The sequence below is a fragment of the Prionailurus viverrinus genome, chromosome D3 (assembly GCF_022837055.1).
Source record: "Prionailurus viverrinus isolate Anna chromosome D3, UM_Priviv_1.0, whole genome shotgun sequence".
Lineage (NCBI taxonomy): Eukaryota > Metazoa > Chordata > Mammalia > Carnivora > Felidae > Prionailurus > Prionailurus viverrinus.
In genome coordinates this window covers 19,821,975-19,847,649 of record NC_062572.1, presented here as the reverse complement: position 1 = coordinate 19,847,649, position 25,675 = coordinate 19,821,975, and the positions used below count along the sequence as shown (strand labels likewise).

Here is a 25,675-nt window from a genome sequence, read left to right as displayed (position 1 = left end):
TATTGGAGGCGGGGCTGAATTGGGGCCTGCAAACCAGAGAAAGCGACACCCCACTGACAGATGAAGCCCCCTCCCCACCATTCTCCGCAAAGTATCCTTTTCTTTCCCAGGTGGTTAATGATAAAGTCCCTGATGAGCCCACAATTCCCTGCCCTGGAAATGGAGGGGCTCCATCAGCAAGGGAAGAAAGCAGTATGTGCTTTTGGAATTCTCTCTGGAGACAGCCAGATAATGGGGTTCTGGAAGCCTGTCTGACCCAACTCACTGGGTGACCTGAGCAGGTCACCTGAGGAAGGCAGCTAATATTGATCATAAGCAGCTATGTGCCACACCCTGTGAGGTCAGGACTTATTCCCATTTTAAAGAAAAGGTCACTGAGGATGTGAGTACTACTAGGATTCCAGCCTCGCCTGTCCAGCTCCAAAGTCAGGACATCAACTCATTCTGTTTCTTTGACTGCAAAACAGGCTTTACAGGAGGACTTGCCTGCCTTGAGGGGGTTCTGCAAAGTAAAGGAGTTGGGTAAGGGGACAGAGGGCCTCGAAACAGGAGAGAGAGCAGGAGGGTGGAGAGGCCTGCAGAGGGCGGCAGTGAGCTGTGCCTAGAAGCACCTGGATGTTAGGGCCCAAGAGTTTTCCAGTAACCCTCCAAGGCCATCTTCCAGAGCACCAGCCTTAACAAGCAGTCGTGGATGGAGCACCACATACCATTTATCAGGGTGGGTTTCATGTTTGTCCCAATTGGGTGCTTTACACATGGTGCTCACATTTTATATATGGGGGCAAAACTGAGGCTCAGAGAAGGGAAAAGAACTGCTCAGGTCACAAACCTGGAGTGGGGAAGATGTGAACCCCAGCCAGGCTGGACTGGCTAATAGCCCTGGGCTCTGTTTCTTCTAGATTAGATGCTGGGGCATCTCTTCTGGGTGGCACTGGACCCGGAGTGGGGGCAAGATTACACCTTATATCCATGCAGGGACAACAGCCCCCAGAGACAGGTATCCTTGTTCTCATTTCAATGCCAAAGGAAACTGAGGAACAGAGGCAGTGGTGATCAGGACCCAGGCCCAGTTGTTTGGTTGACAAATCCTGTTTCCTCTTCCCCCACCCAGCAAGCTGGTTTGGGTATTTTCATTTGGTGCCCATCAGACCACCTGATGTGTGCTCTCTGCTGTGTGTTTAATATCTCTGGAGTGCCAGAGATGATTTTGTTTCACTGCTGGCTCTAGACTGTCCTGTATTCCACCCAATCCAAAGACGACCCCCTTAAAGGGAGACTAAACACATAAGCTCTGAGTCAGGCAATCCAGGAAAAACTACCCTGGCCTCTGAAGCTCAGGAGAGGCCAGGGGACAAACATACAGCTCAGGACCACAGGGAAGGCCATGTGGGTGTTGAGTGACCTGGGGGAGAAATTCCTATCGATTATCTCTGCGACAATGCCCTGTGGCAGCTGATGCATCGCCCACCCCAAGCCCACAGTGCTGGGACCCGTTGGCACATAAGCGCTGTTGGTCTTGGCGGCCCAACCTAGCCCACCCTGCTTCCCTAGGTGACCTGCCACTCCAGGCTCTTGTGCGCATAGGGGCCAGGAGGGTGGCCCCAGAGCGCTCAGCCCCAAAGCTGGAATGTGGCTGCTGGGCTGTGGGGAAGTGAAGATCCAGGTGTTTCTGTTCCAGGAGTGCAGAATTAGCCAGGGCCTCTGCGTGGGACAGCTGGGCTCGGCCACCGCCTGGGACAGAGTCTCCCCAAGCGCGGAGACCGAGGGAGGGCAGGGGCTGGGTGGGGGCGCGGCTCCTAGGCAGACCCTCCCCCCACCCACAGTTCACCGCCCCCCCCCCCCCCCCCCCCGAGCCCTCGGCGCGGCCCCTTTAAGAGGCCCGCCGGGCTCCGTCAGCCGCGCCACGGCCACCGCCCCCCGGCCCTCCCCTTCCTGCGGCGCCGAGTGCGGGCCGGGCGGGAGTGCGGCGAAAGCGGGCCGGGCCGAGCGCAGCCCCTGGGAGGCGACGGCGACTGGGGCGAGGCGCGGGAGCGAGAGCAGAGGAGCGCGCGGGCGGCGGCCATGGGCTAGCGGCGCCGGGCCGAGCGGAGGGCAGCGCCCGCGCCGCGCCGCGCGGAGAAGCCCCGCACACAATAGCGGCGCGCGCAGCCCCGCGCCCTTCCCCCGCCCTCGCGCGCGCCCGCCCCCCTCGCGCGCGCCCTCCCCCGCGCCCCGCGCCGCCCCGGGGAGCCGAGCCCGCCGCCTCACCTGCAGCCCGGGAGGGGGCGGGCATTGTTCGGCCGCCGCCGCCGCCACCGCTGCGCGGGGACATGGGGGCCGCCCGGCGCCTGGGGCCGGGCCTGGAGAGGTCGCCGAGCCGCCGCTGAGGCGGGCCCTGCGCGCAGCCGGGCGGTGCAGGTGAGGCCGGCCGCGCCATGGTGGACCCTGTGGGCTTCGCTGAGGCGTGGAAGGCGCAGTTCCCGGACTCGGAGCCGCCGCGCATGGAGCTGCGCTCGGTGGGCGACATCGAGCAGGAACTGGAGCGCTGCAAGGCCTCCATCCGGCGCCTGGAGCAGGAGGTGAACCAGGAGCGCTTCCGCATGATCTACCTGCAGACGCTGCTGGCCAAGGAGAAGAAGAGCTACGACCGGCAGCGCTGGGGCTTCCGACGCGCGGCGCAACCCCCCGACGGCGCCGCCGAGCCCCGCGCGTCCGCACAGCGCCCGCCGCCCGCGCCCGCCGACGGCGCCGACCCGCCGCCCGCCGAGGAGCCCGAGGCCCGACCCGACGGAGAGGGCTCCCCGAGCAAGGGCAGGCCCGGGGCCGCCCGCAGGCCCGGAGCCGCCGCGGCCGCGGACCGGGAAGACCGCGGGCCCCCCACCAGCGTGGCGGCCCTCAGGTCCAACTTTGAGAGGATCCGCAAGGGCCACGGCCAGCCCGGAGCCGCGGACACCGAGAAGCCCTTCTACGTAAACGTCGAGTTTCACCATGAGCGCGGTCTGGTGAAGGTCAACGACAAAGAAGTGTCCGACCGGATCAGCTCCCTGGGCAGCCAAGCGATGCAGATGGAGCGTAAGAAGTCCCAGCACGGCACCGGGCCGAGCCTGGGGGACGCACCCAGGTCCTCTAACCGGGGCCGTACCTCGGAGAGCAGCTGCGGCCTCGACGGCGACTATGAGGACGCGGAGCTGAACCCCCGCTTCCTGAAGGACAACCTGATCAATGCCAACGGCGGCAGCAGACCCCCTTGGCCGCCCCTGGAGTACCAGCCCTACCAGAGCATCTACGTTGGGGGTATGATGATGGAAGGGGAGGGCAAGGGCCCGCTCCTGCGTAGCCAGAGCACCTCGGAGCAGGAGAAGCGCCTTACCTGGCCCCGCAGGTCCTACTCCCCTCGGAGCTTTGAGGACAGCGGAGGGGGCTACACGCCAGATTGCAGCTCCAACGAGAACCTCACCTCCAGTGAGGAGGACTTCTCCTCCGGCCAGTCCAGCCGCGTGTCCCCCAGCCCCACCACCTACCGCATGTTTCGAGACAAGAGCCGGTCACCCTCACAGAACTCACAGCAATCCTTTGACAGCAGCAGCCCCCCGACGCCGCAGTGCCAGAAGCGGCACCGGCAGGGCCAGGTCATTGTGTCGGAGGCCACCATCGTGGGCGTCCGCAAGACCGGGCAGATCTGGCCCAGCGATGGGGACAGCTTGTCCAGCAGGCTGCCTCAGGATGGCACCTTCCATGGAGATGCAGGTGGGTACCTCCACCACCTTGGGTGGGCACACCTGCCCTCTGGCTGGAAACGATTGAAAAGAAAAGGGGTCGTTGGCCAAGGGAGAAATAGGTAGATAACCTTTTTTGGATTGATTTTCACGCTGGACAGGAAGGATTCATGCTCTTCTTGTGCCTGAACAAACGCCATCCCCCCACTTTCTCCTGAATGCAGATTCCCAGTGTTTGGACTGCAGTTGGGTTGGAAGGGGCGGTGTGTGGGAATGGTAGGCGGCTGTTCCTTTGGTTCTGGAGTGGTGTGCTTCTTGTGGGAGTACTCTCTGGGTTGGGACCATGGTGCCCTGGGCAGTGATCTCCTTGCCTTTGATCATGCTACTCTAGGCAGGGGGGATGGTATTAAGTGGGGGCCATCTCTGCTGTCTGGAATGGGTGTTTTCAGTAGGGATTGATCTGTGTCTTGGGAATTCCCTGCCACCCCAACTGTTCCTGACCTGGAAGAGTTACAAGACACGTCTGGAGAACCCAAGATGTGCTAGCTGCTCCCAGGCCATAGAAAGTGTCAGGTTCGCTTGCTAACCGTCGGCCCGAATGCAAGTCAGAGCAGGTGAAAATAGGAATTAGGAGGAAGTGAGGTGACAGGCAGTTCTGACTCAGTGGGCCACTGCAAATCGACAGGGGTAAAGATTTTATCCAGGGCTGAAGCACAGCCACACCTGTTCTGATTTGCCTGGCTTTGATGGCAGACATCACCCATCATTACTCATCCATAGGCTCCTGTGTGCATCTTACCCCAGCTTCATTTTCTGATCCTTCAGTGCACTCTTGCTTCCTTGGCTTCCCGAGGATGAGTATACACTGGTGCTCATTTTCGCCTCCTAATCCGTGGTCTGACTCTTGGGATCAAACCCATAGAATTGTGTATATAACTTTGGGGGTGATGGGACTGGGTTTTAAGATCCAGGCACAGTTTGTAAGATTGGAGTAAGAAGAGGGTGGGGTGGGTGTGGGGTTTGGATGGGCCGTGTGTGTGTGTGTGTGTGTGTGTGTGTGTGGCTGTGGGGAATCTCTTGGAGTCCCAGTCCCTGTTGGGCTGATCTGGTTTTCTGCTCCATTGATTTTTCTTTTTCTGCTGATGGAGTTGTATGTGCTTCGGTCCTGAGAATCCTCTTGAAACAAGTAAGGCTATTTTTGGCTCTGTCAAGAGGCCTTTTTGTGATCAGTGCTCTGTCCTGTTTGTTTTAGATACAGCCAGTTGCTGATCTTCCATTTGCAGCTTGGGGTGGCTGCGGCCTGCTGCTCAGACCTGTGGCCGGACCCAGTTGCATCCCCTGGGTCCCTTGCTGGGGGTGGAAGGCTGTAGTATTTAGAAGCCTGCTTTGCAGGCAGAGCGGTTCCTCTGGGGTCTGGAGGATTGCCCTGTGGTCACCGGGCACCAGCCTTGTCTGGCCAGCTGTCGACGGAGCCAGCCAGCTTGAACTGGCCGGGATCCCGCACCGGGATGCGGGAGAACGTGCTCAATAAAGAAAATGAGAGGTTTTCATGGAGACCTGCAATCTGAACTGTATTCTCTTACTGATGGTGAATTCTGAGTTTCCAGAAAGTGGGGACCAGTCGGACCGAATGTGTTCTCAGTAGGTTGCCCTTTGGGCTCTCTTCCGCTTCTCTTCGACTCCTCTGGGCTCTCTCTCATACAGCTGCTGCCAGCGTGAGACCCTGGCTCTGTGTGTAACCCACGGTAGGCTCTCAGAAAATGGCTGCAGGGTTAATTTTACAACTCGGACCCCACTCTGAAGACTTTCTGGATCTTTCTCTGAATGTCTTCAAGGCCCCATGTTTTCTCTCCTGTTAGGTTTTAGCTCTGGGAGTCTTCAGCTCTGTGCTCAGCACTCCTCTGAGGGTAGTGGCTGGAGGGGAAGGAGGGAACCTGTGCTGGCAAAGCCATCTGTCTCTTTCCAAACTGTTTACTGATGTTCTTTAGACAGCCGTGGGGCCTGCTGGCCAGGGCTGCGCCCTGCAGAGGGACAAAGAGGAAAATCACAGCATGGAAGGGAGTGGAAGCGCCCTAATTTTTCACAGCAGCAGCAGACATGGAGACCCGGATCTAATAGCCTCAGCATCCCTTTGGATGTGTGTGCTCTCATATTTTTGAGTTGAGGGCCCCTGGTGTCGAGGGAAGAAGCTGAAATGACCACCTGCCACTTTGTGCCAGGCATGAGGACGGTGTGCCTCATGCAGGGCCCCTCGCAGGCTCTTACATCACCCTGTGATGGGTCTGCCCAACCATAGCTGAAGATGAAACCAGGAAGTGGCAGAGCTAGGATTCCAGGGGTTCCGGGTCCCTGCGGGAATGCAAATGCGTTCCTTCTGGAACGTGGCCACCTTAGGGTGTTCTCTGCATCGCCCTACACTGAACCTGAAAATCATGACTGGATTGGTCCAGGGGTGCTTCCCCTGCACACACTCAGGGCCCACCAGCCGTGAGCCCTGCTGTGTGCGAGCCCTTCCCTTTCTACCATGCAGGCGACATAGAAAGAGAGAGTGTAGTCCTTGCCATCCAGGAGCTTACAGGTTAATGGGAGACAGGAGCACACACATACATCGTTTATGTGTTCAGAGAGAGTGAGATCAGGGAAGCTTCCGGAGGCAGCAGAACTGGAGAGAGGCCTCACCTGTCCGTACATGTCTAGTGGCAAAGAGTGGGGAAAGCTGGCTGCCCTGAGGAGTGGTGGGAGCAAAGGCTCTGGGGTACCCATGTCAGCCCTCTAACTGTGGACTGTGGTGTTTTATTTATTTATTTATTTTTTACTGTGATAAAAGACACATAACTGAATTTACCATCTTAACCCATTTTAGCCATTTTTACATGTCTAGTTCAGTGGCATTAAACATATACTGCTGTGTAACCATTTCCACCATCCATTTCCAGAACTCTTTTCATCTTCCCCAACTGAAACTCTCTCCCTCCTGAACGGCAGCTCCCCATTTCCTCTCCTTGAGCTTCTAAAAACCACCACTGTGCTTTCTGTTTCTATGATTTGACTACTCTTAGTACCTCATATAAACGAAATCACACTGGATCTGTTCCTCTGTGTCTGGCTTATTTCACTTAGCATAGTATCCTCAAGGTTCATCCCCATGGTAGAACAGACCATGTTGTATTTTGAAGGCAGGGATCCCTGGTTCATTTCCGGATCTCCCAGGAAGCCTGGCTCAGAGCCGTACACATAGCACTTACTGGAAGATCCCTTCTGCCTTTTCACAGCTACAGGGTTAGGTTGTGGATTTGAGAAGTTAGGAAGCATCTTACCTCCTGTATTTGTCTCTAACTCCATCCCTGTCCTTGAACTTCCCTTTCTGAGACCTTTGGTGAGCCCTTTCACAAGAGAGACCAGACAACCCAAGAGCCTTTACTCTTCTGGTCTGAGGAATTCTTTTTTTTTTTTTTTTTTTTTAAGATTTTAAAATTATTTTTAAGTAATCTCTGTACCTAATGAGAGGCTTGAACTTATAACCCCAAGATCAAGAGTCACACACTCTGCCAACTGAGTCAGCCAGGCGCCCTGCAGGTCTGAGGAATTCTTGATCTGAACACTCAGCCCCGGTGTCCCTTGGCCCCTTTCCAAGTATCATTTGTGAGATCTGACCCCATGTCTTATGTTTCTTTATGGGCTTTCATGTGAGTTGCTGCCCTATGTGTTCACATCTCTGTTAAGCAGTTTAATTTTCTCTTTGGATTGTGGCAGTGTGGTGTCACCAGAATGATCATTGCTTTGTTTTTCCCTTGGGTGATTGAATGGATCAGCCACCAGTTAGATTGAGTAACTCTGGGCCAGGAAAAGGTCACTCAGGCCTTGCATTGGCTCGATCGTCATCTCTTTACATCAGAGCCTGTGGTCACCTTTGAACTGAGTATAGGCTCCTCTCGTGAGCAGAGGCAGAGTGGACAGAACCAACCAGGTAGAGTCTGAGACCATTGAGTCATCAACAGGGTGGAAGCAGAGTCTAGTTCAAATATTATAAGGGTTTTCCAATTCTGGAAGGATGACTTCCTTGTTTTGGGAACAGAATGAAATATTTCACTAAATAATTCACTAAAGAAGGAGCTAGCTGGGAATGCTGTCGATTTGCGTGGCTCTAGGGAGGGAATGTGCCTTTTCCATTCCTCCCTTTTGTCTCAGGCTTCTGTAGCCACCTCCCCTTGCTGGCCAGGAGTCCTGTGGCCCTGTGTATGTGACTGCTGCCTTTATTAGGACAAAGCATCTAGGTGAACCATAAGCTCAGCCCGCTTGGGAGAAGACCCAGCAGTGCCTGAGGCAGCTCACCTATCTGCAGCTCACCCCTGTGGTTTGAGGGGTTCCTCATTCACAACGAATAGATGGGCATTTTCAAGTGTGCTCAGGTTGTCAAACATTAGGCCTGAGTTTTGACTGTGGCTGCTTTTTAGATCAAGGTTCAGGAGGTAGTAGGGGTGGTGGATTTATTTATTATGAATTTCATTGGGGTCCCTCCCCCTGACTAGAATACAGTCATGTAGGATTTTGTTTTGGGTTTTTAGTTTGTTTGTTTTCTGCTTTGAAAGCAATGTAGTAATTTAAATTAAAATGTTACTTAAGTGGGGCACCCTGGATGGCTCAGTTGGATAAGTGTCTGACTCTTGATTTCAGCTCAGGTCATGATCTCATACTTTGTGGGTTCGGGCCCCATGTTGGGCTCTGCACTGACAATGCAGAGGATGCTTGGGATTCTTTCTCTCCTCTCTCTCTGTCTCTCTTTCGCTCTCTCTCTCTCTCTCTCTCTCTGTGTGTGCCCTCCCCTGCTTGCTCTTGCTCACTGTCTCTCAAAAAAATGAAACATTAAGAAAAATGTTACTTGTATAACATGTGATAGGTCTATTTATTTTATTATGGTAAAACATATGTAACAAAATGCACCATTTTGTTTTTTATTTTTTATTTTTTTATTTAAAAAAATTTTTTAATGTTTTATTTATTTTTGAGACCGAGAGAGATAGAGCATGAGCAGAGGAGGGGCAGAGAGAGAGGGAGACACAGATTCCGAAGCAGGCTCCAGACTCTGAGCTGTCAGCACAGAGCCCAGTGCAGGGCTCGAACCCACAAACTGTGAGATCGTGACCTGAGCCGAAGTTGGACGCTTAACCAACTGAGCCACCCAGGCGCCCCAAAATGCACCATTTTAGCCATTGTTAAGTTTACCGTTCAGTGTCATTAAATACATTCACATTGTGCAACCATCACCACCATCCATGTCCAGAACTTTTTTATCTTGCAAAACTGAAACTCTGTCCCGGTTCAGCACTAACTCATCATCTCTCCAGCCCAGCCCCTGGCAACCACCAATCTACTCTCTGTCCCCGTGAATTGGTCCCTCGGTCCCTCATATAAGTGGAATCCTGTAATATCTGTCCTTCTGTGTCTGGTTTATTTCACTCAAGTAGGGTTTTGAAGTTGCCGGGAGCAGTAGTCTCATCCTTAATTCCCGTTTCTAATCTTAATAGGTATGTTCTCTTTAGGAAAACACCTGTTAGTGATGGTGATATTTCCTTGGCTTTCACATCCACGTTTGTAAAGTGGCCCCTTGTATTAGTTTGCTAGGGCTGCTATAACAAAACAGCAGATGGTTTAAGTAACAGGAATTTTTATTTCTAGAGGCTAGTATTCCAAGATCAAGGTGCTGTCAGGGTTGGTTTTCTCGGAGGCCTCTGTCCTTGGCTTGGTTTGCAAATGCTCCCCTGCTGCTCTTCCCCCCCCACCCTGCCTCTTCACATGGTCATCCCTCTGTTCCTGTGCACCCCTGATGCCTCTCCATGTGTCCAAAATGTCCTCTTCTTATAAGGACACAATTCATTTGAGTTAAGGCCTACCCTAACCACCCCATTTTAAGTTAACCACCTCTTTAAAGACCCCATCTCCAAATGCAGTCATGTTTTGAAGTATTGGACTCACTCCATGAGTCCCTCATTGGGCAACAGAGGAAAGGCTGCCATGACAATGAGAGATGGAGCCTGTGCTAGCCTACCGGCTGTGTTTCAGGAAGAATTTGAGTAATGTGTTGAACGGGAGCCTCATAGAGCCAAGAAAACACAGTCTGGCATCAGGAGGGCTGTGTCCTAAAGTTCTACGGGTTGCCACATCTCGCTCCTTGCCTAACAGGTTAGTGGTTGGACCACGTTATTGCTAAGATCCTTTTGTCCTATTCGATTTTTTTTTCTTTAAAATTTTAGGTTATTAGCACAGCTCTTCCCATATCTTTTTTATCCTGCTTTCTACCTACCTTTCTGTTACCAAGGCAACCACCTCTCCCCATTCAGTCACTCAGAAGTATTTATTAAGTATCTACTGTGTGCTGGGTACTGTCTCTAAGGAAATTCTCTCTCGCCTTTATTCACAGATTTGTGGAAAGGCTAATCTCCAGGGGCCTTGTCTTTAAACACACACACACACACACACACACACACACACACACACACAATTCTTCTTTTAATTTTAAAAAAAGTAAAATAAAAACGAACACACTAAAACAAAATCTTTGTGATGTCCTGGCGTCTTCCCTAATTGTATATCTTTCTTCCACTGTATGTTTGCAGCTATTTCCTGTTAATCTTGTGTCTCTCTGACTTCCTTCTCCAGGATAGTGAAATCCTTAAGACAAGGTCCTACCTTGGTGTCCTAGGACATGCCTCAGTCTAGGCTCTTAACCATGTTTGATGAGATAGTGGTGTACCGAGCCCATGTGGATCTGTCTGTGTTTTGGGTTTTGTGGGTGTTTGTGGGTTAGAGAAGAAATGAGACCCTTTCTCTGAGGTCTCTGTTTGCTCAGACCCTTCCCTATTCTTAATTTCACTTAACCCCATCAGGTAAGTGGCACTGGATTTTCGGGGGCCCAGTGATACATGTGCCCCAGGAAGGAAAAGCTTTGGAAATTATCTGGAGATGATTTTTCCTTCTTTGCTGAGGCTTGCTCTTCCCCTGTTCAACCTTAGAGAGCTTCCTGAGTCCTCAGACTGGGGCCTGCTAATTAGCTGTCTTGGATTCTAGCACTTGCTACTGTGACCTTGCAAAATGACTGGACAGGGATGGTGGCCGGCGCCCAAGGGAGACATGGCTGGCGGGTTCAAAGATGTGCCTGCTGAGGTCTGGTGCAGAAAGACTGTGATGCCTCACCTGTGTAGTAACTACACCTTTGGTGGAGGCTGTTTCATGTGCCCTCAACATTCTTGTGCCGTGGCTGGAGCGAGATTATGAACTTAATTGTATGCCATCAACTGACTGGATCTGAGGGGTTGTGAGACAAACACACTTGCCCAAGGTCAAGCGGTCGGTGGAGGGGCTGGTGCTGGCCTCTCTCCTCAGACCATGGGGTGATACCAATCACAGGAGATGACCCCCCTGCCCAGTAGGTGGAAGGGATGTTCAGCAAACACGTTTCAGGCAGGAATGGTGCTGAGTGTCAGGCAACAGGCTTCCCAGCAGGTCATTTTCGGTCTGCTGGCGAGACAGCCACATAAAGCTAAGTGCCGTGATAGGAATCGTCTGGTCCCAGCCTTTAGGCAGGTCTGTGAATGTATCAGCCACTCAAGAAATGTCCTTTTTCTCTTTTATTTTACAAATATCTCAGGAAATTTCCTCACTCTCCCTACATCCTCCTGAGGCACTTTGCTAAGATTCATTCCTGTAGCAGGTCATGTGACAAAGGGCCCAAGAGGACAAAAATGTTCGAGGACACTGCCCGTCTGCCTTTTCTACCCAGCGGTCAAGGGCTGAGAGTGGGGGTTGGTGGAGGCTAACGGTGCTCTGCTGTGAGCAGGTTCCAAGAGGTGCAGAGGCACAAGGCCTGACTGAGAAGACGTGACAGAGATGCTGGCCACATGCATGGAGGGTCAGTGCATGGCCCAAGGAGCACTAGGAAGGAACTATTTCTGGCTGGCCAAGAGATGCAAGGGAACACTAGAAGGATAGGGAGAGACCTGCTGCTCCAACCACAGCAAATCCAGGGATAGAGCAGGCCAAGGGAATTGCCACTCAGAGTACTTCTGTTGCCTTAAGAAGAGCCTTTGAAGATCCTTTGAAGATTGACTTCATTTTAAAGGCTTGGTGTGCTCTTTTTAAAATATGCTGCTGGAGGGGTGCCTGGGTGGCTTAGTCAGTTAAATGTCTGACTCTTGATTTCAGCTCAGGTCGTGATCTCATGGCTCGTGGGCTGACGCTCTGTGTGGAGGTCTGTGGTGACAGTGCAGAGCCTGCATGGGATTCTGTGTCTCCCTCTTTCTCTTCCCCTCCCCTGCTCGCTATCTCACTCTCTCTCAAAATAAATAAATAAACATTAAAAAAAATATATGCTGCTAGAGTCATTTGGCATGCCCGTAGAGCAGGAAGAGATTCTCTGCATATCATATATATACATATATACTTGCAAGTGACAAGGTAGATATTCTAGAAGCAATCTAGAGGCAATGTATGTCAACCTAGTCCGGGGAGAAAATGCAGACATTAAAGGTAGATCCAGGGTGTGGTCCTGCACAGGGTGTTTATTCTGTGGGCTGGAGACCATGGCCCCTTCCTTGGGAGACTTTGAGGGAACATGAATGCATAGAGCGAGTGGTCCCTGGGGGTCTGGCCCCTTGTCTGGTCTCATGAAGTCTCCCTCTTAGGCATCTAATGCAGGTTGATTGAGTGCCATTTAGCAAGAGATTTTAAAGGAGAAATGCATAATTCAGTAGGTGCAGGCCATTTTACCCACTTGGCTCGGCAAGAGTGCCCAGTATGAGCTCCAGGGGTTCCAGGGGTCTGCCATGGCCGTGGGCCCCATCTTTTCCCTCTCATAGTGTATCTTTGGGCGTCGAGTGGAGTTCTTACATCCTAAATGTATATCATATATCTTTTCTGCATCATGGCCGCAAATGAAGCTTTCGCTACTTCCTCTGCTATGATGTGCCATCAGCCCAGGCTACCTGGGGCTACACACCGATGTTGCCGAGCCCTCCATGCTGGGGCCACATCCACCCACTAGTTGTGTAGAGTGAGGTCCTCTTGCAGTGTTCCCGATTGTGTGGCCTTATGGCTTTGGGGGGCCTCAGAAACTAGAGGCTGGAGGAAGAGACAGACCTTAATTTTTCTCAGAGTCCCCCCCCCAACCAAGTTTGTGGAGGAAAGGCTTAGAACCACTTTGTTCTCACTTTCAGTTATTGTGAGGCCTCAAGAGAGGAAATGAAAACCACAGACTTTCTTATTTTAATAGGAAATAAAGGAGGAAGACGGGAAGCCCTGAAAATTACTAATGCTTTGTCATATGCAGGCTCTATCTGCAGATTGCCTAAGGCTGCACAGACCAGAGGGTGTTGCTTTGTGTACAGTTGGGGAGGATACTGGAGAGCTGGCCCCGGCCCTGGCTGGGTGATGTGAGGTGTGCGGGGGGCAGCCCCTGGAGCAGGAGGGTGGGTGAGGAGCTGGCTCGCATTGTGAGCTGTGGGGTGTGGGGAAGAGCTAGGCGATGTTCCCCCAGAGCCTCAGGGGCAGTCAGGGTGGCCCACAGTGACCACTGCCATCTTCTGTTCCCCAGCCACACCTGACCCCCTCCTTGAGGGGCTGGGGCAGCTGGAGCTGTAGCACACCTGGGGCAGGCAGAGCTCTGTCTCTTTTTCTCTTCACTGTCTTTGAAATGTTTATTTTGTAAGTGTTTATTTTTGAGAGAGAGAGTGTGGGGGAAGGGCAGAGGGAGAAGGAGACACAGAATCTGCAGCAGGTTTCAGGCTCTGAGCTGTCAGCACAGAGCCCAACTCAGGGCTCGAACTCACAAACTGCGAGATCATGACCTGAGCCGAAGTTGGACACTTAACCAACTGAGCCCCCCAGGCTCCCCCTCCTCGCTGTCTTTTTAAGAGCTCCAGAAAATCTTGCTTGGAGACCTAGAGGTGTGTGCGGTTTCCATCCTGTCTCGGGCCTGCTATGATGGGAGGCAGCTAATTCCCTGGTTTCCCTCCCTTCACCTGTAAATGAGGAGCTATGTTCCTGACTGGTGGTGGTGTTTTTTCAATGGCTGAGGTAGAATCCACACCACAGAATTCACTCGTTTAAAGAGTGCAATTCAGTGTTTTTTGGTATATTCACAGAGTTACGCAACCATCACCACTGTCTAATTTGAGAAAATTTTTCCATCACCTCAAAAGAAAACTGCTCTGTTTAGCCACCATGACCCCCTCTCTCCCACAGGCCCTGGCCCCCACCACTCTACTTTCTGTCTCTGTAACTTTGCCTTTTTGGGACATTCACCTGAATGGGATTGTGTAACGTGGCCTTTTTTGTCAGAGTAAGGTTTCAGGGTTCATCCATGTTGTCGCATTTCAGCACCACCTCATTCCTTTTGGCAGCTGAGTAATGTTCCAGGCGGTGTTTTGGTACATGGCTGGTTGGGCCCTGACCCACTCTGCTGGTTCATGGGGACCTTGGTCAGGCCTGTGTGTGGAGGTTCTGGAGGGACTGGTGGAGTCTCCTTTTCCTTGGGGAAGAGCCCTGGGGGGAATGGGATGCCGGAAGCCAAGTGGTGGCTGGGAGTTTGCTGGGCTCACCAGGAAAAGGAGCCAGGGCAGTTCAGCTTCATCCTGCCGCCAGCCTGAGGCTCCACCTCACAGGTTTGTCCATGAGGGACCTGCTTGCTCAGAGGCAGCCCTTTCCATCTGTGGACCTCTAGGGCTGTGGTTTTCCTCTAGGCGCTGCTCCCCCACCCCGTTTTTTATTGTGGTAAGATATATAGAACATAAAATATATTGTTTGAACCATGAAGTGTCCAGTTCATTGGCATTAAGTGCTTTTACCATGTCATCCAGCCATCACCACCATCCATCTCCAGAACGTTTTCATCTTCCCAGACGGGAACTCTGTCCCCATTAAACAGCAGCTCCCCGTTCCCCCTACCCCCAGCTGCTGGCACCCACCATTCTCCTTTCCGCTCTAGGGACCTCATATAAGTGGACTCATAATAGCACTTGTCTTTTTGTGTCTGGATTGTTTTACTTAGCGTGATGTTTTCAGAGCTTCTTCCTTAAGCCTTTTGGTGCCAGGCGTGGGTGGTGGCTGGACCCCAAGTCCCCAAGAGGTTGAGCTGACTGAGGCCTCTGCTCAAGGGAGAAGAGCAGCCAGTGCTTTGGGTAGCATGCTGCATTTGCAGAGTTTTGCGTTTTCTTGTGGATGAGCAGCAAGGACCGCCGTAGCGGAGGTATCTGAGGTTGTAGGTACAGGACTCAAGGCCATCCACTTGTTTGGACTTCTTCCACAGTTGAACAGACAGGGTGATCTTTGTCCTACAACCCTCTCTGCCGTCATGGAGTGGCTGTGATGTGAGACTGGGGATGCACAGGCTGGACCAGTGATACAGGTACCCACTTCTCCTGTCCTTTCCAAAGCACGAAGGTTGCCACACCAGGCTCAGAGCCATCATCCGATTGGCTGGAAGTCCCAGTGGCCTGACCTGTGAATTACCTTAAGTGGATGTTCAACACAACATGTTCGTTCTCTGGGTGCGTGCGCAAGCCGGTGTGTGCCAAAACAATATTTGTTTTTGCCCAAGTCTTAGACCTTAGACCAGAAAAGGTAACTCACTTTTGAGTGTTGCCTTCTGAAAGCTTTCCACTTCCTCCTGTAGGAACACGGGTTAACATGTCCACGTTCGTATTTGGAGTCATGGGATTGTCACCTAAAATGTACAATGTACTTTACAGGCCTTTTCTTCCTTGCTTCCTTCCTCCTTCCCTCCCTTCCTTCCTTCTTTCCAGTTGCTTTCTTAATGTAGAAAACATTGCCATTTCCAAACCCCCCATGAAGCCAGAAAGACAGGACACTGAGCCCTCTCGCTCTTCAACCACTTTGGACAGCACCAGGGTCTGGCTGTACCTGTCTCACTGAACCCTTCTCTTTCCCTCATTTTCAGTGTTGTTTTTTTTTTTTATTATGGAAAAAGTTACACATAACATAAAATGTACCATCTTAGCCACTTTATGTGCAGAGTTCAGTAGTATTAAAGTATTCTGTTTTATAAGAGGCAAAGGGGATGGGAAAACACTGTTCTTCAGGAGGGTTTGTGCCTCCCGCTGTCCTAGGAAATATGAAGATGGTTCACATTCAGCCCTTAACTAGAGTGTGAGGAGCCTGCAGACCTGGGTAGGAGCAGGGATGAGCTGGCACTTGAAACACTGTGATGTGGGGCAGGTCTCAGGGCTCTGTGGAGAGAGTGGTGCTGGGGAGCATGTGGGCAGGGAGGCCTCTTGTCTGTCCCATGTCCTTGGGGAAGAGAGTTGCCAGCCAGAGAGTAGAGTGGGCAAGAGCTCAGAGGCTGGAAAGTAGTCACCGGGCTGAGGAAATAGCAGAACTTGTTTGGTTGGAGAATTGGTATAAAATATGGGCAGCAGGGGAGCTGAGGGTGGATCAGAGGGTTGGGGTCATGTTCTGCAGGACCCAGAAGCCAGGCTGAGGATGTTGTGCTTTCTTGGAGGGTGATGGGGCAGGTTGAAGGTTGTTGAGCAGGGGAGAGGATGCCTTTGGAGCTGGACCTCAGGAAAGGCATTTGCCAGAAGCATGCAAAATGGTCTGGTGGGAGATAGGGCCCCTGGAATTGTGTCAGTGTGAGTGGGGCTGGGGGGAGGTTGGGGAGGACAAGAGCAGACAGACAGTGGGAGGGGGTGACAGAAGGGAAAGGAGGCGAGACTGGGGGAGCCTGGGGGTTGAGAGGGCTGTGCTAGAGGCCTCAGTGCGGGGCGGGGGGGGGGGGGGCGCAGCAGGCTGCAGACCTTTAAGAGAAAGGGCCGGGCAAGGAAAGATGAGGAAGGCTGGAAGCAGGGCAGGTGTGTAGGGAGAAGAGGGCTGGAGCAGGCCTAAGATTTGCATATTTGGGGGGTCTCATGAGAGAAAGGAGGAGTCTGAGCCAAGAGGGGAGTTTATGTTGCAGAAAGGCAAAGGGGTCAGGGGTTTGGGACCGGCGTTTCTGCTCCAAGTGTCTACTCATGGGCCTGCTTGGTCCAAGTGGGAACTCCAAGGAGGTGATCAAGGTGTGTGGGGGGAGTTAGTGGCCCCAGCAGAGGACTGACCAAGTACTGAACAGCATCCAGGAGCAATGTAGCTTTACTGGCATCCAGTCACGAGGGCCTTCTGTGCATGTGTCTATGCTTCAGGGACACAGACAAGGCTCACCCTGGGGCCCAGAGGGTATGGGGTGACTGAGGGGTGAGGGGGAGAGAGATAAAGGTGGCTGTGAGGCCGGAAAGCAAGTTTGGGAGGGTTGGGGTGGGGGTCTCCCTTTAGTAGGTCTGAGAGGGGACAGAGAGGTCTGCCCTATGACTGGTATAGAGGGGGAATGAAAGGGTGGCCATGTGGGTTGTGTCCCTGTGGCTGGTGGCCAAGTGTGGTTGGAGAGGAATGCAGTGATGAACCCTGTGCTAATGGGGTGTTAGATAGGGAGCTTATGGCTTAGGGGCCCCAGTGAGTCACGGTAATGGTCTGGGATCTGAGACAGCCATGCACATGGGTGCCTGGTTGGGAGGCGCTTGTGGAACAGCATCTTATCACAGAACAGTCAGATGGGCCCACGCTTGCCCCCCAAACCAGCTGGTGAGCCACTGTTAGAATTTGGCCCTAAGAAATCCGGGTGGTGATTATTAACATAAGTGTGGTTTCCTCTCCTGTGGTATTTCTTCGGTGTCCAGATGGTGTGAGTTGTTGCAGCAGATTCTTCTCTGTGAAGAGCAGGCAAAGCTCCAGAAGGACTGTTAGAGGTGTGCGGGGCGGGAGGGTGGGGGTCTAGGAAGCAGAGTGGGGTTCCAGAAGTAGACCCATGTGGCTCTGGAAAAGGATGTCCACAGCTCTAGAAAGAAGCCTGTGGGCTTCAGAAAGGGGAGTGTGAGGAAGCATCAGAGACTTGGTCCCAAAATTCCTTTGTCATCTCCCGGCTTCCCTGGCCCCATGAGCCCTGTGGTTGCTTATTTATCCCCGCTTAGTCTGTGGTCTCAGGTTCCAGAAACTCTGGCAAGGAAGTCCGGGAAGGTTAATGGGCTGAGGCCCAGCCTGCTGGCTGTCTGGGGGAGGCACTTTGTTCTGCTCAGGAAATGTCTGCTGGGTTGGGCTGGGCAGCCGGGCCCCCAGAAAGCCAGCAAGGGGCCTGCTTCCTAATTCTGCAGGTGCGAAACTGTCACAGTCGGCTTTCAAGGAGCAACAGACAGGGTTGTGGCTGCCAGAGCCAGAGTGCCCTGGGAGTGCAGCAGGGGGCTTACATCTGAGAGAACAGAACATGGGTGTCTCTTTCTCATTTCTTCCCCCTTTCTCCCTGGCCCCAAAGCACTGAGTTCCCCTCCATTGTGTGAATTAATCAGAGCTGTTCCTAAGGAGAGGAGGGTCACTTTTTGTTTATTGAATTCTAAGTTGGGCATGACTAGACATGAGCATAAATATGACCTTGGACATCAAAGGCCGAGGTGGGACCTGCAGGCATTGCAGTGTGTGTTCAGACACCCAGACTGGCCTGACTCTCAGGCTCTGGGGTACACAGACCAGGCAGGAGCAGTGGGTCAGGATCCTGTACTGTCCTTGGCTGTTCCCTGTCAGCTCTGTTTTGTTTGGAAGCTTCAGAGAGGTTTTGGAAAGGCTGGGCGGGGCTGTAGTTCACTTGGAAAAAGTCTGGGGGTTTTCATTTGACTGGGACCTTTTAGGGGTCAGGGGCCAGCAGGATAGCACATGATCTTTAGGAGTCCAAGTTTTGCCTGGTATTCATGGAAGTGTGCAGACCTTGGCGCACCATAGTTGGACTCTGCTCCATGCCGCTAAGCCTGAAGGCTGTCAGCAGAGTGGTTACGGGAAATGGGGGTGTTTGGCCTGGCAGAGAATGAAAGAGGTAGGTCTCCACCCTAGCTGCCCACGTAGACTGCCTCTGCTATAGTTAAAGCAATCACACACACGTCTTCACAGCTGGTCACTCCCGGAGAATCTGATTTGTGAGGTTCTTCTTAGTTTTGTTTTGAAACCTCACAGTGTCCATGGATCAGCAGTCAGGGCTTGGCTTAGCTGGGCCCTCTGTTCAGGGTCTCCCAAGGCTATAAAGTGTTGCTCAGGGCCCAGGCTCCTGTCATTCCTATCTGGGGCTCTGTGTCTCCCCCAGTTTCAGACTGTTGGCAAAAATCCAGGTCCTGGTGGTTGTAGGACTGAGGTACCATTTTCTTGCTGGCTGTCAGCTGTTCCCCGCTCCCAGACATCACCCGTCTTCATGAACAGTCCACACATGGCTGTTTGATTTCTTCCTCCAAGCTGCCTTGGGTTTCTGGAAAAGCTCTGTGAGTGATTCCCTCTGCAGCCAAGGTTGAGAACCATTCACCTCCAGGAACCCATGAGTGCTAGCTACATGCTTTAAATGGTTGGTGGGTGGAAGAGGGCACGGATTTCTTTTAGGTCGTATTTGGACGGCTGACCTGTTATTGATGACCTGAAGCTTCAGGGAGATAGGTTTCTGCTCAGTGTTAGTGGAGATTTTCTTTTCTTCCAGATTTTATTATAAAATCATATTCTGTAATTTTATGTAGCTGAGATCTTGCTATGTTACTTGGGTGTCTTGCCTTTGTCAGTTAACGTGAGCATTTTCTTGTTTTAGTGAATATTTCTGTAAACATTTTTTTTTAATTTTTTTTATTTTTGAAAGAGAGAGAGAGACAGAGCATGAGACAGAGGGGCAGAGAGAGGGAGGCACAGAATGTGAAGAAGGCTGCAGGCTCCAGACTCCAAGCAATCAGCACAGAGCCAGATGCAGGGCACGAACCCACAAACCACGAGATCATGACCTGAGCCAAAGTCTAATGCTTAACTGACTGAGCTGCCCAGGCACCCCTGTAAACATTATTTTTAAGGCTCACATTGTTACTTTGTGATAGAGTTACAGTTTAACTGATATGATATTAATTAATTTTGTTGGACATTTAAAGTTTTACTGAATGTAGCTGATAATTGCAGTATTTCAGTGACCATCTTTAAATTTTTTTTTTTTTAAGTATTCTCTACATTCAACATGGGGCTTGAACCCATGACCCCAAGATCAAGTGCTGCATGTTCCACTGACTGAGCCAGCCCAGGCGCTCCAGTGAGCATCTTTTTTTTTTTTTTAAAGATAAGTTTTATTGAGATATAATTCACATACCATACAGTTCACCCAGTTAAAGTGTACAATTTGAGGGCACCTGGGTGGTTCAGTGACTTAAACGTTCGACATCGGCTCAGGTCATGATCTCACAGTTTGTGAGTTCGAGCCCTGTGTTGGATTCTGTGCTGACAGCTCAGAGCCTGGAGCCTGCTTTGGATTCTGTGTCTCCCCCTGTCTCTGCCCCTCCCCCACTCAACGCTCTGTCTTTGTATCTCTGTCTCTTTCAAAAATAAATAAACATTTAAAAAATAAAATAAATAAAGTATACAGTTTGGGGGCAACTGACTTGCTCAGTCAGGAGAGCCTGCAACTCTTGGTCTTGGGGTCATGAGTTTGAGCCCCACATTGGGGGGTAGAGATTACAAAATAATATATATATATTATATATATTATATGTATTGTATGTATTATATATATTATATATATATACATATTGTGAATAAAGTGTACAGGGCGCCTGGGTGGCTCAATTAAGTGTCTGACTTCAGCTCAGGTCATGATCTCATGGTTCATGAGTTTGAGCCCTGCATTGGGCTCTCTGCTGTCAGCACAGAGTCCACTTCCGATCTTCTGCCTCCCTCTCTCCCTACCCCTTCCCCGCCCGTGCTCTCTTTCTCTCTCTCAAAAATAATTTTTGAAATTGTGGTAGAATACAATAAAAAATAAAATTATGGTAAAATACATGTAACATAAAATTTACCATTTTAAGGGGCACCTGGGTGGCTCGGTTGGTTAAGCGTCCAACTTTGGCTTAGGTCGTGATCTCGCGGTTTGTGAGTTTGAGCCCTGCGTCAGGCTCTGTGCTGACAGCTCAGAGCCTGGAGCCTGCTTGGATTCTGTGTCTCCTCCTCTCTCTCTGCCCCTCCCACACTTACGCTCTGTCTCTCTCTGTCTCTCAATAATAAATAAACATTAAAAAAACTTTTTTTTAATTTACCATTTTAAGCATTTTTTAGTGTACGGGTCAGTGGCATTATGTACATTCACATTATTGTGCAGCCTCTAGCACCACCATCTATCTCCAAGATGCCTTTCATCCTGCAAACCTGAAACTCTGTCCCCATTAAGCACTAACTCCCTAAGCCTCCCTCCCCCATCCCCTGGCAGCCGCTCTTCTACTTTCTGTCTCTATGAATTTGACTATTCTTAGGGACCGCCTATAAATGGACTCATACAGTATTACTGGCTTATTTCTCTGAGCATAATGTCCTCAAGGTTCATCCATGGTATAGCATGTGTCAGAATTTCCTTCTTTCTAAGGCTGGATAATATCCCATTGTTTGCATATGCCATATTTTAAGTATACAATTCAGTGTCATTCATTACATTCAGTGAACATCTTCTGATACGGGTTTCTATTCACATTTCTGGCTCCTTCCTTGAGGGTGGGCATCTGTGAGTGGGTTTACCAAGTCAGAGGTGTTCCTGGTTTGAAGACCCTTGATACCCCCTGCCAAATTACCTTCCAGGAATGTTGTTCCAGGTTACCCTTCGTTTTAGAATTAATCCTTTACTCTCTTTGGACTTCTTTCTTGCCCTTTCCTTTTGCAGGTCTTTACGGAAGTGGTTCCATTAGGAGATAAAACTTTCCCTGAGGCAAGGGGAAAGGGGAGGAAGGCTTTGTGGAGGCTCGCCTCTCAAAACTCCAAAATTGTGGGGCGCCTGGGTGGCTCAAGTCGGTTGAGCATCTGACTTCGGCTCAGGTCATGATCTCACAGTTTGTGGGTTAGAGCTTTGAGTCGGGCTCTGTGTTGACAGCTGGAGCAAGGAGCCTGCTTTGGATTCTGTGTCTCCCTCTTTCTCTCTGCCCCTCCCCCACTTGCGCTCTATCAATGTCTCTCTCTTTCTCAAAAAAAAAAAAAATCCAAAATTGTGATCTGGGGTTTTTATCTAGCGAAGCAGGATCTGAGGTTAAGGTCTGCTTTAGGAGGCATTGGCCCTAAACTGGGTCCCATCATAACTCCTAGCTCCTTGATGTTCCCCAGAAATAGCAGGTCCCATGGGTCCTGAATCAGGAGAGGCCCTGAGCAGGGGCCACACCCATCCAGTCTCTCATTTGGGAAGCTTCCCAAGGCCACTGGCTACATGACATTTAGTTCTTTGTGAGCTCCTTGGTTCTTGGTGGGGAAAGAACTGGCTGTCCCCTTGTTTATCGTGAAACTTGATAGTTTATTGCTGCCCTGGGCTGCTCGTAACTGTATCGGAAAAGCACATCAGCTTTTCTTCCATGCATCCTGGCCGTGGATTTGGCGTACTAGATAGAATTGTCCAGTTAATTGTGGCCCATGGAGTTCCTGCCTGGCTTTAATGGAAGCTGTAAGGGAGTTGAACACCATGGTAAAAAAGGATTTTATAGAAGGGAGAGAAGCTTGCATGGCCGCACTCAGCTGACAGAAGCCATGTCAGGGCAGCAACAAGGCCATGTTTGGAGGGAGGGCAGCGTAGTGTAATGGGCTTATGGAGGAAAGAGAATGGACAGTTTTTGGACACCAGTAAGTTGTCTCACCACACTGCGGTGGGCATCCACTTTATTGTTTTAGTCCTGCTGGGAGCCAACAGTTCAGGAGTTGTAGCCATCCTGGCTTGTGCATGGATTGTAGAGCTGGGGCTTACACTTAGTCCTGCTCTGTGTTGCCTATCTTGGTTGTTCCATGGTTCTGATACTTGGTAGCTCACTTAAACTCTGTGGGCCTCCGAATTCCCACCTATAAGTGAGCAAGCCACATAGTAGCATCTTTAAGATCCCTTTTTAGTTCCATGATTCCAAATAAAATTAAGTCATGCTGCTCTGAGTTCCCAGCACATTATTTGGAAAACATTTTTGGCAGGGGTCTCAAAGCAGTCTTGTTGTAAGACCCCCTTGGGTCTGGCTGCCTGCAGTGACTGGGGTCCAGGGAGCCTGTGGTGAGCCAAGGGGTGGATTTGGCTCTGCATGTAAGTTTAAATGGGAACCATGATGCTTCTCTGCTGGTTCATTTGTCATTTTCCTTCTCTGCTCATTGGCCAGTCCTCGGGTTGGGAGCAGGTGCTCAGAGGCTGTGCAGGTGTCACCTGGGCAACGTGCTGAAATGCAGAGCATGGACAGCAGGAGGCCCAGATCGAAGTGGGAGGGTGTGAGGGCAATGTGGAAGGTGTCTGTCTGCCCCGGTGGAGGTGACAGTATCCAGGCAGGTGGTTGGCAGGGGGAGGCCTGGTAGTGCCAGCTGGTGTCTTGCCAGCCGGAGCACAGCCCTACATAGTCAGGCACGCTTGTGCTAAGGCTAGCACTGAGATGAGCAGGGCTCACGTGTGTGCCTATTGCCTGTGTGCGTCTCTACACCTCAATGGTAGGGACATTTGGTACTGTGGGGCCATTGTTTTCCTTCATCACAGATGACCCGTCTCCAGCAGCTTGTTGCTTGGTGTAGGCCCCACTTGGGGTCAGAGTCCTAGGCTTGCTGCCTGTAGGGAAAGCTCTCTTTCTGGTTCCTGTTACACTTGCCTGAGCATTCTTATTGCCGGTAGAGCAGCGACTGTCTTGTGTTGGAGCTGGCCAGTGCCGGGGATGGGTTGGTCGGCCTGGAGGGTTAGAGGACAGGAAGGAGACTCTGTTTACTGTCTGTACTCCAGTGGAGCATGGATGCCTCAGCGGAAGTCTGCACTTTCCTAAAGAACTTTCTGTTTGGCAGGCTCAGCTCCCTGCGCACTTTGACTCCCAGTGCAGGGAGTATACCCCCAGACGGTGCCAGCGTTCCCTCTTTGGTGGTCTTGCAGGAGAGAGAGGACCCCTCCCTTTACTGGAACTTTGCATTTGGGTTTGGCTTTGCTCTCTGTAATGGGATCCTTCCAGGATCTGAGCCCCACTCCACCCGTCAGGGAGCTAGGTGGTGCCTGCCATGTTGATGCTCAGACAGCAGGAGCTTAGAAGGGTAATAAGCTTCCAAGGCAGAGCCTGGATTTGAACCAAGGGCGGTTATTTGAGCCTCTGCTCTTTGCTCTGCAGTATTGGGGTTGGCAGACCTCTTCTTAAGGGCCAGATAGTAACTAATTTAGGCTTTGTGGCCAAGGAGAAATCGAGGCTATTAAGTAGGTACTTATATAACCATTTAAAGTGTCATCATTTAAAAATAAAAAACAAGGGGCGCCTGGGTGGCTCAGTCGGTTAAGCGTCTGACTTCGGCTCAGGTCATGATCTCGTGGTTCATGAGTTTGAGCCCTACGTCGGGCTCTGTGCTGACAGCTCGGAGCCTGGAGCCTGCTTCACATTCTGTGTCTCCCTTTCTCTCTGCCCCTCCCCTGCTCACGATCTGTCTCTCTCTGTCTCTCAATAATAAATAAACGTTCAAAAAAAAATTTTTTTTAATAAAAAACAGGAGGGGTGCCTGGGTGGCTCAGTTGGTTAAGCATCCAACTTTGGCTTAGGTCATGATCTCACAGTTCGTGGGTTCAAGCCCCATGTTGGGCTCTGTGCTAGTAGCTCAGAGCCTAGAGCCTGCTTTGGATTCTGTGTGTCTCTCTCTCTCTGCCCCTCCCCCACTTGTGCTCTGTCTCCCTCAAAAATAAATTTTAAAATGCTAAAAAAAAACCAAACAAACCAGGGGCACCTGGTTGACTTAGTCAATTAAGCGTCTGACTTCAGCTCAGGTCATGATCGCACAGTGCGTGAGTTAGAGCCCCACATCAGCCTCTGTGCTGACAACCTTCTTCAGATTCTGTGTCTCCCTCTCCCCCTCCTCCACTCATGCTCTGTGTCTCTCTGCCTGTCAAAATGAATAAATCTTAAGAAATTTTTAAATAAATGACAATATAAAAAGTATTCTCAGATCCCAGGTCACACAAAAACAGGCAGTGATAGTCTGTATTTGGCCCGTGGACTGGAGTTTGCTGACCTCTGTCTTATAGTGAGCTGCCTTCTAATTCGTAGTGATTATGAAATAAGCTAATAGAACCCTATATGGGTGTCTCACATCTGTTCGGGAGCCCTCGTGAGTGTTCCTCACAGAACCTGTGAGGCAGGTAGGGTCAGTCTTCCTACCCCCACAAGGGCTCTTTCCTCCACGAAGTTGCCGGAGGGGTAGAGCTGGGATGGGAGATGGTTGCCTGGTTAACAATTCCCAGCTACTTCCCAGCGTTGAATGTTCATGCCCTGAAACAAGGCTAACCATGAGTTAACAGTCATTGAAGCTAGGTGATGGGACATGACCTTCATGGTACTGTGCTCTCAGTTTTTGTATGTGTTTGAAAATTTCCATAACAAAAAGTTCAGAAAATAGTCATTTATTAATCAAAGCTATAAACAAACCCCTCTACCTTAAAAGAACAGGGTGTTAGAATCCTGAATCCTGAGCTGCTATACCAGAGTGCCATAGACTGGGTGGTTTATAAACAACAGATATCTATTTTTCACAGTTCTGGAGACTGGACATCTAAGATCACGGCACCCTCAGATTTGGTGTCTTGTGAGGGTCCGCTTCCTGGTTCGTAGATGGCTGTCTTCTCATTGTGTCCCCACGTGGTGTAAGGGATAAGGGAGCTCCCTGGGGTCTCTTTTATAAAGGCACTAATCCCATTCATTAGTGTTCATTGGAACATGCATCCCTCATGACCAAATCATCTCCCAAAGGACCCACCTCCTAATTCCATCGGATTGGGGATTAGGTTTCAATATATGGATTTTAGGAGAACACTAAACATTCATCATCCATCTTCCATTCATCATCTACCTGTCCAGACATCCATCTATTCATCATCTATCTATCTATCCAGCCATCACGCATCTCCAACCATCTCTTCGTCCATGTGTTAATCT

The 25,675-nt window shown here is 51.0% G+C and overlaps 1 protein-coding gene across 3 annotated transcripts in view; it reads left to right on the top strand.

Annotated features, from left to right (window-relative positions):
* Nucleotides 1-2,261: 2,261 nt before the first annotated feature.
* The window catches only part of BCR (BCR activator of RhoGEF and GTPase), a 128,016-nt gene continuing 104,602 nt past the window's right edge, over nt 2,262-25,675 (top strand). For all 3 annotated transcript variants that reach the window (XR_007145727.1, XM_047827295.1, XM_047827296.1), the window contains exon 1: nt 2,262-3,726. Coding sequence is in view for 2 of the 3 variants with exons in the window: in XM_047827295.1 (XP_047683251.1) it covers nt 2,415-3,726 (1,312 nt within the window). In the remaining variant the exon portion in view is untranslated. The remainder of the gene's footprint in view (nt 3,727-25,675) is intronic.